Genomic DNA, 18,502 nt, shown 5'->3' with positions numbered 1-18,502 from the left:
GTACCACTTTTCTAGATTCCACATATATGCGTTAATATACGATATTTGTTTTTTTTCTTTCCGACTTACTTCACTCTGTATGACAGACTCTAACTCCATCCACGTCTCTACAAATGAACCCATTTCATTCCTTTTTAGAGGTGAATAATATTCCATTGTATATATGTGCCATATCTTCTTTATCCATTCATCTGTCTATGGACACTTAGGTTGCTTCCATGTCCTGACTATTGTAAATAGTGCTGCAATGAACATTGGGGTACATGTCTCTTTTTTGAATTATGGTTTTCTCAGGGTATATGCCCAGTAGTAGGATTGCTGGGTCGTATGGTAGTTCTATTTTTAGTTTTTTAAGGAACCCTCCATATTGTTCTCCATAGTGGCTGTATCAATTTACATTCCCACCAACAGTGCAAGAGGGTTCCCTTTTCTCCACACCCTCTCCAGCATTTGTCGTTCATAGATTTTTTTGATGACGGCCATTCTGACCGGTGTGAGGTGATACCTCATTGAAGTTTTGATCTGCATTTCTCTGTTAATTAGTGATGCTCAGCATCTTTTCATGTGCCCTCTTGGCCATGTGTATACCTTCTTTGGAGAAATGTCTATTTAGGTCTTCTGCCCATTTTTGGATTAGGTTGGTTTTTTTATGATATTGAGCTTCATGAGTTATTTTGGAGATTAATCCTTTGTCAGTTGCTTCATTTGCAAATATTTTCTCCCATTCTGAGGGTTGTCTTTTCATCTTGTTTATGGTTTCCTTTGCTATGCAAAAGCCTGTAAGTTTCATCAGGTCCCATTTGTTTATATTTCCATTTCTCTAGGAGTTGGGTCAAAAAAGATCTTGCTGTGATTTATGTCATAGAGTGTTCTACCTGTTTTCCTCTAAGAGTTTGATAGTGTCTGGCCTTACATTTAGCTCTTTGATCCATTTTGAGTTTTATTTTTGTGTATGGTGTTAGGGAGTGTTCTAATTTCATTCTTTTACATGTAGCTGTCCAGTTTTCCCCAGCACCATTTATTGAAGAGGCTGTCTTTTCTCCACTGTATATTCTTGCCTCCTTTAACAAAGATAAGGTGACCATACGTGTGTGGGTTTATTTCTGGGCTTTCTATCCTGCTCCATTGATCTATATTTCTGTCTTTGTGCCAGTACCATACTGTGTTGATTACTGTAGCTTTGTAGTATAGTCTGAAGTCAGGGAGCCTGATTCCTCCAGCTCCATTTTTCTTTCTCAAGATTGCTTTGGCTATTTGGGGTCTTTTGTGTTTCCATACGAATTGTAAAATTTTTTTGTTCTAATTCTGTGAAAACTGCCACTGGTACTTTGATAGGGATTGCATTGAAACTGCAGACTGCTTTGGGTAGTATAGTCAGTTTCACAATGTTGATTCTTCCAATCAAAGAACATGGGTATATCTCTCCATCTGTTTGTGTCATCTTTGATTTCTTTCATCAGTGTTTTATTGTTTTCTGAGTACAGGTCTTTCCTCCTTAGGTAGGTTTATTCCTAGATATTTTATTTCTTTTTGTTGCAATGGTAAATGGGATTGTTTCCTTAATGTGTCTTTCTGATCTTTCATTGTTAGAGTATAGGAATGCAAGAGACTTCTGTGCATTACTTTTGTATCCTGCAACTTTACCAAATTCATTGATGAGTTCTAGGAGTTTTTCTGGTGGCATTTTTAGGATTCTCTTTGTATAGTATCATGTCATCTGCAAACAGGGACAGTTTTACTTCTTTTCCACTTTGGATTCCTTTTATTTCTTTTTCTTCTCTGATTACTGTGCCTAGGACTTCCAAAACTATGTTGAATAATAGTGGCAATAGTGGACATCATTGTCTTGTTCCTTGTCTTAAAGGAAATGCTTTCAGTTTTTCACCATTGAGAATGATGTTTGCTGTGGGTTTATTATGTTGAGGTAGGTTCCCTTTATGTCCAGTTTCTGGAGAGTTTTTGCAATAAATCGGTGTTGAATTTTGTCAAAAGCTTTTTCTGTATCTATTGAGATTACCATATGTTTTTTATTCTTTAATTTGTTAATATGGTGTATCACATTGCTTGATTTGAGTGTATTGAAGAATTCTTGCATCCCTGTGATAAATCCCACTTGATCATGGTGTATGATCCTTTTAATGTGTTGCTGGATTCTGTTTGCTAGTATTTTGTTGAGGATTTTTGCATCTATAGTCATCAGTGATATTGGTCTGTAATTTTCTTTTTTTGTAGTATCTTTGTCTGGTTTTGGTATCAGGGTAATGGTGGCCTCATAGAATGAGTTTGAGAGTGTTCCTCCCTCTGCAATTTCTTCGAAGAGTTTGAGAAGGATAGGTGTGTTAGCTCTGTTCTAGCTGTTTGACAGAATTTGCCTGTGAAGCCATCTGGTCCTGGGCTTTTGTTTGTTGGAAGATTTTAATTATAGTTTCAATTTCATTCCTTGTGATTGGTCTCTTTATATTTTCTATTTCTTCCTTGTTCAGTTTTGGAAGGTTGTACCTTTCTAAGAATTTTCTATTTCTTCCTTGTTCAGTTTTGGAAGGTTGTACCTTTCTAAGAATTTGTCCATTTCTTCCAAGTTGTCCATTTTATTGGCAGATAGTTGCTTGTAGTAGTCTCTTATGATTCTTTGTGTTTCTGCACTGTCAGTTGTAATTTCTCCTTTTTCATTTCTAACTTTATTGATTTGAATCCTCTCCCTTTTTTCTTGATGAATCTGGCTAAAGGTTTATCAATTTTGTTTATCTTCTCAAACAACCAAATTTTAGTTTTATTGATCTTTGCTATTGTCTTCTTCATTCTTATTTCATTTATTTCTGCTCTGATCTTTATGATTTCTTTCCTTCTACTAACTTTGGGCTTTTTTGTTCTTCTTTCTCTAGTTGCTTTAGGTATAAGGTTAGATTGTTTATTTGTGATTTCTCTTGTTTCTTGAGGTAAGCTTGCATAGCTATAAACTTCCCTCTTAGAACTGCTTTTGCTGCATCCCATAGGTTTTGGATTGTTGTGTTTTCATTGTTATTTGTCTCTAGGTATTTTTTGATTTCCTCTTTGATTTCTTCAGCGATCTCTTGGTTATTTAGTAACGTATTGTTTAGCCTCCATGTGTTTGTATTTTTTACGTTTTTTTCCCTGTAATTGATTTCTAGTCTCATAGCATTGTGGTCAGAAAAGATGCTTGATATGATTTCACTTTTCTTAAATTTACTGCAGCTTGATTTGTGACCCAAGATGTGATGTATCCTGGAGAATGTTCTGTGTGCACTTGAGACGAAAGTGTAATCCACTGTTTATGGATGGAATGTCCTATAAATATCAATTAAATCTATCTAGTATATTGTGTTATTTAAAGCTTGTGTTTCCTTATTAATTTTCTGTTTGGGTAATCTGTCCATTGGTGTAAGTGAGGTGTTAAAGTCCCCCACTATTATTGTGTAACTGTCAATTTCCTCTTTTATAGCTGTTAGCAGTTGCCTTATGTATTGAGGTGCTCCTATGTTGGGTGCATATATATTTATAATTGTTATATCTTCTTCTTGGATTGATCCCTTGATCATTATGTAGTGTCCTTCCTTGTTTCTTGTAATATTCCTTATTTCCTTATTTTAAAATCTACTTTATCTGATATGAGGATTGCTACTCCAGCTTTTTTTTTATTTCCATTTTCATGGAATATCTTTTTCCTTACCTGCAATTTTAGTCTGTATGTTTCCCTAGGTCTGAAGTGGGTCTCCAGTAGAAAGCATATATGTGGGTCTTGTTTTCGTATCCATTCAATGAGCCTATATCTTTTGGTTGGAGGATTTAATCCATTCACATTTAAGGTAATTATCAATATGTATGTTACTATTACCATTTTCTGAATTGTTTTGGGTTTATTTTTTGCTTTTGCTGAGTGGTGCCTACTGCTGAGCCCTCTCTTTCTAGGCAGGTACAGTTATGTTGGAGCATGCACTTGCTACAAGAAAGACTTTAGTCATTGTTAACAGAAGCACTGAAACCAAATCTAAGTGCCTCTCCACGATGACCAAGTGGCAATCATCTTTCTCTTACACTGTCACTGCTGATTAAGATTGCCTTTCATGAAAATTTAATTTGTCCTCTTTTCTTCAGCATTTTTTTAATTTCTGAAAAAACACTGTATTCAGGAAAGACTTCATATACAGCAAAAGAAGCTGCACCTATAATATAGCTAACAATATAAAGATTACAAGATTCTCAGCTACCTATTTTATCTAATCCAACAGAAAAATACAAATTAATTCAGTGACTAATAAACAACAGAGTGAAAACAATGACTCTGAAAGGAATCTTGCTTTAAGTGTCTATCAGCCTCAAAAGGTGACTAAAGCAAGACATCTGAATAAAGATTTCTTTAAATATTAAGTACATTATCCCAAATCTTTTTCAAAAAATATCATATTTCAGTAGTAGCCATCTTTCACTACATTTCAAATTTGTATTCTCTCATTTCTTAAGAAGGAAGACAGGGGTATTCACACAGACATATCACTGCAAACTTAAGAAAATATTTAAGCATCCATACACTCTGTGTGCATTAACCTGCTGGTTAGTTGAAAAAAAGGGTGGGATGGAGTTTTCAGTTGCATTGGACAAATGAAAATGATTCGTGTGGTCATGCACGGTAGTCCACGGCTAGATGATACGACAGACTTAAATTCTGGTCTGTACAATATCACAGTGATAAACAAGATATCACAGAGATACATTATTCAAGGAAGTTTGAAAAAACATTTATTTCCCTGTTTTATTTCAATTTGGTTAAAGTGTTTAAAAATGTAAGCATGTGATAGTTTGCAGGATCCTGGTACAACACAAACTCCCACTTCTATTTATAAATATTATCTTCTCTTTATATTACTTACATTTTGTAACAAAAAAGAGATTGGTTTAAATTTTAAAAACAAAACAAAACATAAAAACCCAACCCTGGAGGCCCAGGTCTGAGCTCTGCCCTCATCTTCACCCTCCCCTAGGTGGGCGGGGCAAGCCTCCCTGACCAGGCTGGGTGCTCAGGGGAGGTCAGCCACCTTCAGGGACAGTCAGCAATCCAGAAGCCGCTGCACCATGAGTGTCTCTGTGCTGAGCACCCCCAGAGCCCTGGGCGGTGTCTCTGGGCTCCTGCAGGTGGCCTCCCTGCTCGGCCTGGTTCTGCTTCTGCTCAAGGCAGCACAGCTCTACCTGCGCAAACAGTGGCTGCTCAAAGCCCTCCAGCAGTTCCCGTCTCCTCCTTCCCACTGGCTCTATGGGCACATGCAGGAGGTAGGATGGAGTGGGACGGGGAAGTGGGAGGGCAGGGAGGGCCGGGGCTCTCAGACCATGGTCCTGGTGAGCAAGTCCATGGGATGAAGCCTTGTTGTGGGATGAGCACGTGGCCTCACAAAAGGACCCAGCTTACCTCTCAGGTCTTGGCTCCTCATCCCAGTCCGGGGAGCTCCCTCCCTCCCAGGATCCCGTGCTGGTGTCCTTGGGTCTGTCAGACACTCCTTCCTTAGGGAGATCTGCAGGCTGTCCTGGCAGCCCTGCACTTTGAGGACAGTGGCTCTTCCTTCCTGAGTCTCCCCCGTCTCCAGGCTGAGCAGCTTCAGCTGTTCTCATAGAACAGGCTTCTAGATGCTTCCCTGCCCCATCCCTCAATCGCATCCTCTCTGCCTGGCCCTGAGCTTGCCTGGGAGCACAGACGTCAGTCTGATGGACGCTGCCCTGTGGGCTCACTGTCCGTGGAGATGACAGACAGGAATCTAAGAAGATGTCAGGTCACAGGAAAAGAGACCCAATTGCTGGGTGGGGGGTTACGTCAGCTGTAGGGACAAACTGGCTCGGTTTAAGACTGAGGAATTTTCCAGTCTCCTGATTTCGGTGCTTAAACCCTGACAAGTTGCTGGCACACATGAGCGAGGTTCCCAGGATGATGCCAGGTAAGGAGAACTGACATTTGAGTTGCACCATCCGCAGGGTGAGGTCACCCTCCTGGTGTCCTCCCTCAGTGGACTATGTGCTCTCGGAACCGAGCGTGAAATCCCCCTCACCCCCAGCACCCTGCACGGAGCCTGCGCAGAGGGCTGCCCATCCAGCGTGTGGAGGGACAGGAAGGAGGGAAGGAGCGGCTTACAGGCTGGGGAGGGGCAGCGCCTACCCACCCAGCACTGGCAGCACTAGCCTGGGCAGTGGGGGGCTCAGAGCCACGTCAGGGGCCACCTGGAGAGGGGCTCATCAAGGGTTTGTGGACTGAACAAATGCTTTCTCTGCAGCGTGATTAAAGTAGAGTGGAGCCAAAGACGGGAACCGGAAACAGCCCGAGCCCCATGTGGGCTGGCCCAGTACCTCTCTCCCCTCTCCTTCCTAATCTCCTGCACCCCAGCTTACTCAGCGTCCTCCCCGCCTGCCTGGGCATTCTGGCCTCTGGGACTCTGCTCCCATGTGCCCTCTACCTGGAATGATCTTGTCCCTCATATGTCTGTCTACAAAGGCCCAACTCCAAGCCACCTCCTCCAAGATGTCTTTCTGGGTCTCCCAGGAGTGGAGGAGACAACCCTTTTTCCCTTGCCTGTCCTTCTCTTAAGGCAGTGCTAACCGGATTCAGCTAGTTTTGTCTGCAGTGTCATAGCTGTGAGCTCCTTCTGGGAGAGCCTTCCTCTGGTTCTTCTTTGTAACCTGAGAGCATCTGGGTAAATGATGACTGAATGAATAAATACATGCATGAAAAAGAGCTTTCTAACGTCCAGGTCCGAGTTAGGGCCCCTTCCCCAGAGCTTCCCCAGAGGCCTGGTCTTCCCTCCATCACACATTCATGAGCCCCTACGGTTGTCATGTCCTCAATCTCGCTGTCTCCTCCTGGAGGCTCCAAACAGACAAGCATCTACAGCCGCATCCTCATTCAGTGCCTTAAACCAGTGCCTGGCACATAGTAGATGCTCAGTAAATACATGCTCAGTGAAGGAACCCATCCCAGAGTAGGCAAGTTGCCTCAGAGCTGGTGAGTTCTGATGGTAGAAGGATGCAGGCAGAGATTAGATACCAAAGTGGCAGGGGGATGCTTTGAGTTACACAGAAGCCATTGAATTAAAGACGAGGTGACTGCATGGAACATGCCTAGGACCAAATGTTGATGAGAAATCCAGAGCTGATAAAACGAAGCTGAATCTGCAAGGTTAAGGAGAGGCAGTTGCTCTGTGACTAAGAGGAGGGGCACACCAGGTAGAGGAAAGAACCTGGGCAGAGGCCTAGAAGTGTGAGCAGGTGGGGCCAGTGCAAGGCGCACTGACAGCAGCATCTTTGGGGGCAGAGCAATGGGTCCTGTGGACTCGCCAGCCCGGCAGGAGGCAAGAATAGAGAGGGTAAAGCCAGAAAGCAAGGGCCTTTGTGGTCCACACTGAGGAATTTCAAGGGATTCCTTTAGGTGGTGGAAAGTGTACACAAGTTTCTGGACACTGGTAAATGAAAATGGGATAAAATAATCCGCATATCAAAACCTTAGTTCAATACCATTTCCATATATACATCCAGAATCTGTGTACACACGCAATATGTAAAATAATATGATACAAACACAATTTAGTATATAATTTTTCTCACTTATCCATATACATCCGACACTCTTTCAAATTAACAAACATTTATATGTATGCTGGGGTACTACTGAAAATATATAACAACCAGTATGGCAAAATGAAATTAATATATAAATTTAATTTTTATAATATATTTTATTCTCTAAATAAACAAAATTATATGACAAAACTACTTACCAAGTGATACGAATTATCATAAATTGCTCATGCAAATGTTGTACGAATCACTTCCCAAAGTTTTCTACGGCTGGGAGTGAATCCCTGATGTAAGTTTCTGTAGGCAGTTTGTACTGGTGGCCCAGGGCTCTACCCGACAAGGGGACAGAATGTGGTCTTAGGACAAAGGTGGACAGCCAGCAGGTCTGGGGCAGAGCCCAGGTCAGAAGAAATAGTTCCAAACTCCTAGTTCTGCTGATCGATCAAGAATGATCTCCCTGTACCCATCCTGCCCTTCACCCCCACTCCAGCACTGGAACTCAGAGAAGGGTTTTATTGATTTATCTTTCCCTTGGGGACAGTTCCAAGACGAGACCGAGCTGCGACCCCTACTGAAGAGGGTAGAGAAGTACCCAAGTGCCTGTGCTCGCTGGCTGTGGGGGACGAAAGCCCTGGTGTTGATCTATGACCCTGACTACATGAAGGCGGTCCTGGGGAGATCAGGTGAGAGGGAAACCCACATCCCAGCAGGAGAAAATCTTCCCTCTCGGGTACATGGCCCTGGATCTGTGAAATTCCAGAAGAAACTGGCACTACAGCCATCAGTACCTGGCTCCCTACCAGCCGTCCTTGCAGCCCACAAGCCAGACTAAGGCCAGCATCACTCACGCACAGTGAGTGCTTCAACACCCGGGTGGGGCTGGCTTCTCTTTCCTGCCTTACTTTCTTTCTTGTTTTAACCCAACTGAGATGATCCCGGGTCTGGAAGACAATTCCCTGTCCACACTGATGTAGGTTTGGCACCTCTCACTGTTGCCTGTCCTGGGTCATGAAATGGCAAAACCACCACAAACTGTAGAAAACCACAGGCTCCTTTCTTACTCTGTGGCGCTGAGCAGAGCCTATCTTTCTTGCCGATTCACCGTCTTAGTCCTGTGGGTGTTCTGCTGCTGGGACACTGAGTCTGCCTTCCTGGGCCCACAGTGACCATCAGGACAGAGAGAGTCAGGGATGGGAGGCAAGAGGGAGGTGGCTAGAGACAGACTGCCAGCTGACCAGCATCAGGAATGGAAGGTGCCACAGCTGCTCTGGGGGCTGCCTGCCTTGTTCGCTGCCCTCCACTTCCCTTCCTTCCCTTTCAGACCCAAAGTCTTACGATTCCTACAGAATGCTGATCCCCTGGATTGGTAAGTACATTTAAATACAACTGCAGTCCACCCACCAGTTAGGTTTACCAAGAGCTGCCTCTTTGCTTAATGGAGAACAACGGGTACCAGGCACCCTGTCACCACCTCATCTCTCAGTCAAGCCTCATTTTCTCTCCTTCCAGTGAAACTCTCACCCTTTGTAATGGTGCTGAGAGCGTGCCTGAAACTCAGCATCTTCTTCATCACTTCTCAGTCCTCTGCGATATTCTCGGCCTGACTATTAATTCTTCTATCACCTGCCCCCCTACTCTTCTTCAACCTCTGTCTCACAGCTGTCATAATCACATCCTATGGACCAGCCATTCTGGAAATTCACATTCCTGAACTGTACTGGCCTTTCCTACCTTTGCCCATGATGTACCTTCTCCTGACACCCTTGGTTCCTCCCAAGTTGTCCCTAGTCGTCCCTCTGATCCAGGCTCCCCGACCCACACACACACCCATCTGTGGCCCAGGGAATGGTTTGCTCGTGTTGGAGGGGCAGACGTGGTTCCAACACCAGCGGATGCTGACCCCAGCCTTCCACTACGACATCCTGAAGCCCTACGTGGGTCTGATGGCCGACTCTGTCCAAGTGATGCTGGTGAGTCTATCCCTCGTCACCTGGACCCACTCTCATCCAACACAGCTGACAAAGTCCACTCTCAGACCCTTGTGTCCCTCAGGTGTCCATCAGACCCAGCCCCCAGAATGATGTATTCAGAACGTACTCTGAGACAGAGCTCACCAAAACTGGATGGGACAGAGGGGTGCCCAGGCAGCAGCTTGGATCCACAATTTGCTCTGAGATAAGGGAAATCAGGGCCATGGTGTATTCAGGGTCCACTCTCCTCTCATCTGCACATCTTCAACACTGAAGATTAGAGCAAGAGTCATTCACCTGGACAGCGGTGCAAGCCGCCCCCGGATGCCCTGGACAATGGCAGCTTCAGTGGCAGAGTAGACATCCCAGGATGTCACTCAGGTAGGCTCTGGCCTGGGGCCCAGGGCTTCTGCATGGATTGAGCCACTCACGGGAGGAAATGAGGCCAGGTCTACATGCACAGAGCTGGGTCTTGACAAGCATCACCTCTGATCCAGACTGGGCACCACCTGGTCTCAGCTAACACTGGATGGATGAAAGGAATTGAAGCATATCATGTCCCCTCCTAAGAGCCCCAATAGAGCCCCTTACGCTTTTACTTTACTTGAAATATTTGCTTACTAGTGTTGAACATGGTCTGTCCAGTTCAGATCTCAGAACCCCTAAGTTTCCCCCTCTGTCCCATAAAAAAGTATGGTTTCTGGTCTGCCACAAGGTGGTCATCATCATACTCTATTCTTAAAATTCAAAACTAATTCAGAATATTATGAGAGAACATGATTAATTATATAATAAAAGATTCTGAGAAAATAGGCATCACATTACACACGTGTGATACAGCCTTAAATTGCTAAAACAAATCTGCTTAGAAACAGAGGAAATCTCATCCAAATATTTAGCGAGACAGAGAGAGAGCCTGGCCTTGTCAGCACAGGCCTTCTGGGGGAGCAGAGCAGGGTCAATGTCCCCCTCCCACTACAGGACAAGTGGGAGGAGCTTGTCAGCCTGGACTCGCATCTGGAGGTCCTTGGACACGTCTCCTTGATGACCCTGGACACCATCATGAAGTGCACCTTCAGCCACCAGGGCAGCATCCAGACAGACAGGTCAGTGACAACCTTTCAACGGCAGGGTCCTTGTTCTCACCAGCTGGGGAGGACTTACCTGAGAGGCAGTTAGGGCAGCGTGGACGCTTATGAGCTCTAAAAGCAATATTCTGCAGAGAGACATGGACCATGGTCAAATCCCTGATCCTGGGAAATGGAGAAGCCTGGCCACTCAGGCCACTTGTAAAGGACAGAGGGTCTCCTGGGCTGTAAGGCAGAAATGACAAAGCCTCAGTGCTGCCTGTCCCTGCTGACTGAGGAATCCCCACCCGGAGCCCCACTCCGTCTCCAGGTCAGAGGCTCCCTCCACTCCAGTCTCCTCTGCATCCTCTCCCTTCAGGAACATCCAATCCAACATCCAGGCCATCAGGGAATCTCAACAATCTGATTTTTTCCCAAGTGAGGGATCTCTTCCACCAGAACGACATCATCTACAGGCTGAGTCCTGAAGGCCGCTGGAGCCACTGGGCCTGCCAACTGGCCCATCAACACACAGGTTCTGCTCCTCCTTCTGGGCGGCTCCTCCCCTGACCTTGACCCCTCAGGCAGGGCCCAGACTCCTGCTTCCTCTTCAGGGGCTGGCACACACCCACACTGGGTACTTCCTGGTGCAGGGGTTGGGACCCGAGACGTCAGGGTGTCAGGTGAGGTGCAGGGAGACACATGTGTCACCACGTTGCTGACGGTGGAATGAGACCCCCTCCCAGCATCATCCAGGCAGAGCCTCCGTGGGCTGTGCTATTGAGGGGATTCCCGACCTGGATCAGACGATGCTGGAGCTCTCTGCCCTGACATGTGCGCCCATTCCCACCCTCGTCCTCATCCACCTGGTACCCAGATTGGGCCTGAGGGGCAGATAGGGCTACGGTGGGTGCTACATCTGGGCCCCCAGGAGCCCTCAGCTCTGCCTGGGAACCACTGTTCTGGGACAGATGGAGTGATCCAGCTGAGGAAGGCTCACCTGCAGAAGGAGGGAGAGCTGGAGAAGGTGAGGAGCAAGAGGCACCTGGATTTCCTGGACATCCTCCTCTTCGCCAGAGTGAGTGTGGGCAGGAGAGGCCTGAGGCTTTGCCCAGAAGCACAGAGGCAGGGCAGACCCTGCACTCTCCCTGCCTCCGCAGATGGAGAATGGGAGCAGCTTGTCTGACAGGGAGCTCCATGCCAAAGTGGATACGTTCATGTTTGAGGGTCACGACATCACAGCCAGTGGCATCTCCTGGACCCTCTATGCTCTGGTCTCCCACCCTGAGCATCAGCAGAGGTGCCGGGAAGAGATCCAGAGCCTCCTGGGGGATGGCGCATCCATCACCTGGTGAGTGCCCAACAGGTGGGAGGACCTTGCCCCTCCGCGAGTGGAGGACCCCTGGTTGTCTGGCTCTGCCACTCTCAAATGGGCTGCCTTTCAGGGACCACCTGGACAAGATGCCCTACACCACCATGTGCATCAAGGAGGCACTGCGACTCTATCCACCAGTGCCATTCATTGGCAGATATCTGAGCAAGCCCATCACCTTCCCTGTTGGACCCTCCTTACCTGCAGGTATGAACTTCACCCACACCCACTAAACTAAGCACTCTGCAAAACCACACAGAAGATCAGAAATCCACATGGGCTTGCCAAGTTCCAGGATGACATGACTATTATCTCCGCCTCAAGATAATTAATATTCACTCTGTGGTTTGGACGACTTTTGAAAAATGCTTGACACAGAACTTGAACCAACAAAAGCTCAATAAGCAAATGTCAGTTCCTGAATGTGGTTATAATGGAGGGCTAAAATTCTAATTCCTGAGACGTGAAGGCTTAAGAGAGAAGCAGACAGAAACAGGTGGACATGTGGTTCTTTCCATGTGGGGTCTATGTAAACAAGGGAGCTCAGGGAATGCACTGTCATGGGTCAGATGGTCCAGTCTCTGAGGAGCCCTCAGGTGGATGGCCGAGAGCAGCTGATGATCAGGTCTGAGAGCCCTGCCGTGGTTGGAAGCTACCCAATGGCTCACCTCCCAGTGGGTCTGAATCCCAGCCCAGCCACCTCCTCTCTGTGGGATCACAGACACATCCCTCAACCTCTTGGAGGCTCAGGTGCCTCATCTGCACATGCGGATAGGAGTGCCTTCCTTGAGGGCTGCTGTGAGGATTAGATGAGTTAATGCACAACCCCGAGGGCTCATGATGACACCTGATAACTGTGAGTTTTCATGTGAGGCGATCCTGATACTAAGCCTCCAATTCTTTTCCTTCTCAGTCCTGGCCATGGTTACCTGCTCCTAATCTGTGCTCATGTGCTTGGTCACCTCCAGCCCACCTGTCTTGCAAGAGCACCATTTCATTCAGAGGGATGGAGGGCAGCTCTCATGGTGGCTCCCGGGCCTTCTGTGCACATTGCCCCTGTTGCCATGGGTACCATCGGTCTTCTCTCTCTCCCACCTGCCCCACAGGAGTCCCGCTCTCCCTCTTCTTTTATGGGCTTCACCACAACCTGAAGGTGTGGCCGAAACCAGAGGTATGATGGCCATGGGAGGAGGGAATGGGATGCTCCCTCCAGACCAGCACCTCCCCTGCTCCCCTCGGGGATTCTTGTCCCCTGGTGGATTGGTGCAAGGAGCTTGACCCCACCTGTCCTGGCCCCAGTGCTCTCTCTGCAGGTGTTTGACCCATCCCGGTTTGCACCGGGTTCTGTTCGACACAGGGCTTTCCTGCTCTTCTCAGGAGGATCCAGGTGAGGCCTTCTGTACCTGGGGCAGCCAGGTGTCACTGGGTGCTACCTGATGTGTGTGACTGTCTACATTCATATGTGGTATATGCAGTTATGTCCCTGTGTGTTGGTGTGTTGAGAAGGCAGCATGTGTCCCCATGTACAAGAAGGCCTTCAGGACAGGCCACGGAGACCTTGACCTCCTGACTTCCGCAACGACCAGCCACATTGCCATGGCCGTGGCCGCTCCAAAGTATTCCAGGGTTTTCCTCACTTTAGGTGTGTGACTTTCAGCTTTAGAATTTTCCATGAAACTTAAACTTCAGATGTTTGCTTTTCCCGATTATCAGTCATCTTAGAAGGTGGTTTTCTCTCTCGGCACATTTCTAGTCCAGCTCACTGCATTTTTTACTTAATTCACCAATCCACCTCTCACTGTATCAGCAGTCGTGTTTGCATGGGTTTCGATTTCCAGCTGCCTTCCTTGTCCTGAGATTTCAAGCCATGTATGTGATCACTTACAGTTTCTGTTGTTTGAAGAAAGTTACACAGCAGTGTGTATTCTCTATCTCTGCAGTTGAAGCCAACAAAGTCATGACTGCTTATTAATATAAACAAGACACCTTTTCTAGTTGCCGTAATTCTTTATATGTAGCGGGTATTATACACCATAGTCCAAGAATCTACAGAGTCTAACATTGGCAGAAAGGCATAAAATTAAAGGCAATCAAGTGCTTTTGAAAGAAAACTCACTATTTTGTAATTGACACCTGCATTTGAGAAGTTTGTGGCATGTAAAATATAAAGAACACTTGAAATAGCTGTTAAGCTGGACGATTCACTCCAAAATGACTCCTGTGAAAATCTTCAACAGTATAGGTCCCCTGCCGAAATAGTAACTTCCAAAACTTAGTAACGACTTAGTAAAACAAGTTTTTCTGAATATAAAATTCTGTGAAATTTTCAGTTGGTGAATCAACCTTCACAGAACAGGCTTGAAGCAAACATGCTTGCAGAATTGGCTCTGGGATTTGGTTTCTGCCAGGGTCCTTCTCCGCTGTAGACACAGGCTGCACATCATGTCGCTGCCACTAGAGGACAGCAGGTACCTGGCAACTCAATTCCTAGGTCAGAATAAACATTTAATTTTATTCCAATTTTTTTTTCAATTCAATTAACTTTGTTCAAATAGAAAGCTATTTATTAAGCTTGCCTCTGTGTGCCAAGTCATGTATTAGGAGATGGGAACCCAGAAACATAAGGCACTTTCCCTGCTTCCAAGAGATCACAGTCAAGAAACCACTACCGCTCTTCAAGACAGACATGCGACGTTTCCATAGTGTAGTGGTCAGTACGTTGGCCTTACAAGACAGACATCATGCATTCATCCACTCTTTCACTCGTTCATTCACTGAGCAGATTGTGGAATGTTCCATGTTCCTGGCACTGTCTGGTCACGGGACGGTGATGTGTCCTTGAGTTAACAGGAAAGCTGCTTGGGGATGCGGGAGAAAGAGGTGCAGGCGGCAGAGGCGGGAGGCCAGGCGGTCACTAGACTGAGTCTTGAGCATGTGGCTGGCAGAGGCGGGGGGAGGGGACCTCAACAGCAGCGGAATGAGGAAGAGGGGCTGGACAGGTGCGAGGTGAGTGAGGAGCAGCCCAGAGAGCGCTGTGACGCAGCTGAGGCCCCGCGACGTGTCCTCCCTGTGATGGAGGGCGCAGCAGGCCCCGAGCCGCCGTGGCTGCAGTAGCGGGAGGGGAGGCAAGGAGACTGGAAAGGCCAGTGAGGAGCCCACGGGATGGGAGGAGGGGCCTTGCTGGAGTAGAATGGGAAGGCTCCAGGGGCGGGTTGACTGCGGGGCTGCAGGGAGACAGGAGGCCGGACATTAACTGGGAGGCAAGTGGTCCAGCAGGTCGAGGGGCGCTAACCCGTGGCCCCTCCAAGAAGCCTGGTTGCCATCCTGACTTCCTTACACAACTCCGTCCTGTCCTGTCTGGGGACTGGGGCCCCTGCTTGTCTGCCATGGGTGGTGAGGGCCTGAGAGTTGCCCACACCCCCCTAGAGTGCCCTGGCCTGGACAGAAACCAGAAACGGCCTGTGGACGAGTGAACAAAGTACTAATTCACATTTACTGATTCACGTGACTTGACCCTGTAGCTTAGAGCGCCGTCGCTCCCCAACAGGACTTGCTACTGCTGAGAGCAGAAGTAGGAGTTAGGAGCTAGTCCTGGAGAGAGGTGGCCTTTGTAAGGGTCAGGGGGAGAGGGTGGACCGAGGCTTGGGCGGCACGTTCAGTGTGACCCGTAAGGAAGGGATCGGGGCTGGGCCAGGTGGAGGAGAGCCCTGAATGCCCTGTGCCCGGCAGGGGTTAGAAGCCTCTGCTCACTTCCTTTTCCCTGCCTGACCCAGGAACTGCATCGGGAAGCAGTTTGCCATGAATGAGATGAAGGTGGCCGTGGCCCTGACCTTGCTTCGCTTTGAGCTGGCACCCGATCCCTCCAGGGTCCCTGTTCCCATTCCAAGAGTTGTGCTGAAGTCCAAGAATGGGATCCACTTGCAGCTCAGGAAGCTCCTGTAATGCTTGTTGGAGACAAGGACGAGCTCTGAGGGCCCCTGCCTGCCATCCTGTCTCACTGTCACTCGCTCCCGTCCTGCCTCTGTGCCCACTTCCTGCTTCTATCTGCCCACCTGCCGGCCTACCTCATGTCCTGCCTCCTGCCCGTCAGACGTTCTGCCCTCCTCCTCTCACCTTTCTCCAGGCTCCCTATCTGCTTATCTCTCCATCTGTCTCTGACCCACCTGTGCCTCTGACTGTCCACCTAAACCCTGATCGCCTGCCCTCCTCCAGTCTGTCTACTCTCTCCTTGTCTTTCGCCCCTTCTGCCTGCCTGTCTGTCCCTGAATTCACTTCCTTTTGCTGCTAAAACAATTGACCACAGCCTCAAGGGCTTCAAACCACACAGAGTTATTCTCTGACAGCTCTGGAATCAGAAGCCGGAAGTGGGTTTCCCTGGACACAGCCAAGGTGTTGGCAGGGCCCCCCGGTGCAGGGATGTAGGAGAGCATCCCTCCCTTTGCCTTTTCCCACATCTAGAGCTGCAATCCTTGCATTCCTTGGCTCCTGGGCCCTCCTCCATATTGAAATCCATCAGCTTCTTCAAATGTCCCCCTGCTTCTGTCTTCACATCACCTTCTCTTTCATAAGGCCCTCTGTGATTACACAGGCCCACTCAGATAAAACAGGCTTGGGCTTCCCTGGTGGCGCAGTGGTTGAGAGTCCACCTGCTGATGCAGGGGACATGGATTCGTGCCCTGGTCTGGGAAGATCCCACATGCCGCGGAGCGGCTGGGCCCGTGAGCCATGGCCGCTGAGCCTGCGCCTCCGGAGCCTGTGCTCCGCAACGGGAGAGGCCACAGCGGTGAGAAGCCCGCGTACTGCAAAAAAACAAAACAAACAAACAAACAAAAACAAACAAACAAAAAAAACAGGCTTGTTCTCTGGCTCTGGGTATTAGCACACGGACACCCTGGGCAGCCGTTACTGTAGCTGCTGAGTCCTGCGTGACTCCCATCGCCTTGGGCCCCCGATCACTCCCGTGTGTTACGGGTCTGCCCATTTGTCACTCACCTGGCTTCCCCTCTTTCCCACTCCCTGGATAAATTCACAATGTCATATGGAGCGTGTGTGTCTTCCCTTGCAAGGAGCTGGATCGAATGAAAGAGAGAGAGAAGGGGAGGGAAAGCAGAGGAGACAAGGAGGGGACATGACCCCTGGTCTGTGGGCCCAGAACCCCAGCAGAATAAGCGTGTCCCAGCGCCCCTGCAGCCTCACACTCTGGGGTCCCTCACGCCCTACAACCCGCCTGTCACCTGAGGCTCCCACGGCAGCTGAGTCAGGAGAAAGGGCTCGTCTCCAAAGGCTCAGAGGGAAGAAGCTCACCCTGGGCACCCGTCAGGGAAGGAGCCTCCCTGCTGTTGTGTGGTAGCTTCCTCGCTACATCCTTAGAGGGGCCCAGCCAGAGCCCATCCTGCCCTGAGCAAAGAAGCCTTACAGACTTGGCTCAGCAGGAGGGCCTCAGGAACCAATCCTTCACCCCAAATGAGATTTGAGAAGAGCCCAGCCCAGATTTGAGAAGCGCTGGCCATGTCACCAGCCCCCGGCAGCCCTTCCTCACACGCAAGGCCTGCAGGCTTCTCAGAGGCCCGAGTGGGCAGCTGTGCAGGAGGGTCTGGGAGGACCAGCTGGGCACGAGGCTTGGCTGCTTGGAGAGGATGTCAGACCCAAAGCAGAGAACCAGCCGGTGCACCTACCCCACAGGACAGCCCCTTGCAGTCCCCGGCGTGTCTGCCCAGCCCCTGAGCAAGGACGGGCTTCTTCAACCCTGGTGCTCCTGGAGACCTCAGGGGGACTGGTCCTCCTGACCCTGACCAGCGCCAGGCCCCTCGCACTCCTCCACCAGCCTCTCTGCACCAGCCCTGCTCTCTTGCTGCTTCTGCACACAGGTCCTCCTCCCGTCCCACCCCTGCCCTTCCTAACCCAGGGCCCCGGATGCCAGAGGAGATCCCCCTGCAGTCCTGTGCTGTGCTGTGATGCCGCCATGTGCCTCCTGAAGGGGACATCTCCCCCAGCCTCTGCCTGCTGCTGGAACCTTCTGTCCAGTCCCCTCCCCGTTCCTAGGTCACAGGGCTAGTTCACTCAGCTCCAAGGAAGGGCCAGGTGGACATATATGCACTACCAAATGTCAAATAGATGGCTAGTGGGAAGCAGCCGCATAGCACAGGGAGATCAGCTCGGTGCTTTTTGACCACCTAGAGGGGTGGGATAGGGAGGGTGGGAGTAAGATGCAAGAGGGAGGGGATACAGGGATATATGTATACATATAGCTGATTCACTTTGTAGTACAGCAGAAACTAACACAACATTGTAAAGCAATTATACTCCAATAAAGATGTTTAAAAAAAAAGTTGGGGTCATGAGTACACTCTGTGCCTGACCGGGTGTGGGGCAGGAGAGTTAGCTGGGACTGTCCTGGGCAGGAAGCTTGGCAGGTCCCCTGGCGTCAGGGGGTGCAGAAGGGCTCGGGCTGGTCACTCTGACAGCATGGGCCGATGGGCACTCACTCACTTTACTGTTCCTAGTGCTGGACCTAGTTGCTGAAC

At 48.6% G+C, this 18,502-nt stretch overlaps 1 protein-coding gene across 1 annotated transcript; it reads left to right on the top strand.

The window, feature by feature from the left end:
- Positions 1–5,088: 5,088 nt before the first annotated feature.
- Positions 5,089–13,369, top strand: LOC115850511 (taurochenodeoxycholic 6 alpha-hydroxylase-like). The gene is made up of 9 exons (XM_030852218.2): positions 5,089–5,283; positions 8,111–8,252; positions 8,891–8,935; positions 9,412–9,539; positions 10,521–10,645; positions 11,578–11,710; positions 11,999–12,185; positions 13,085–13,149; positions 13,292–13,369. The coding sequence occupies exons 1-9, from the start codon at positions 5,089–5,091 to the stop codon at positions 13,367–13,369; spliced, it is 1,098 nt and encodes a 365-aa protein (XP_030708078.2).
- Positions 13,370–18,502: the final 5,133 nt, after the last annotated feature.

Source organism: Globicephala melas, chromosome 1, assembly GCF_963455315.2.
Source record: "Globicephala melas chromosome 1, mGloMel1.2, whole genome shotgun sequence".
Taxonomy (NCBI): domain Eukaryota; kingdom Metazoa; phylum Chordata; class Mammalia; order Artiodactyla; family Delphinidae; genus Globicephala; species Globicephala melas.
This window is presented reverse-complemented; position numbering and strand designations above follow the sequence as displayed.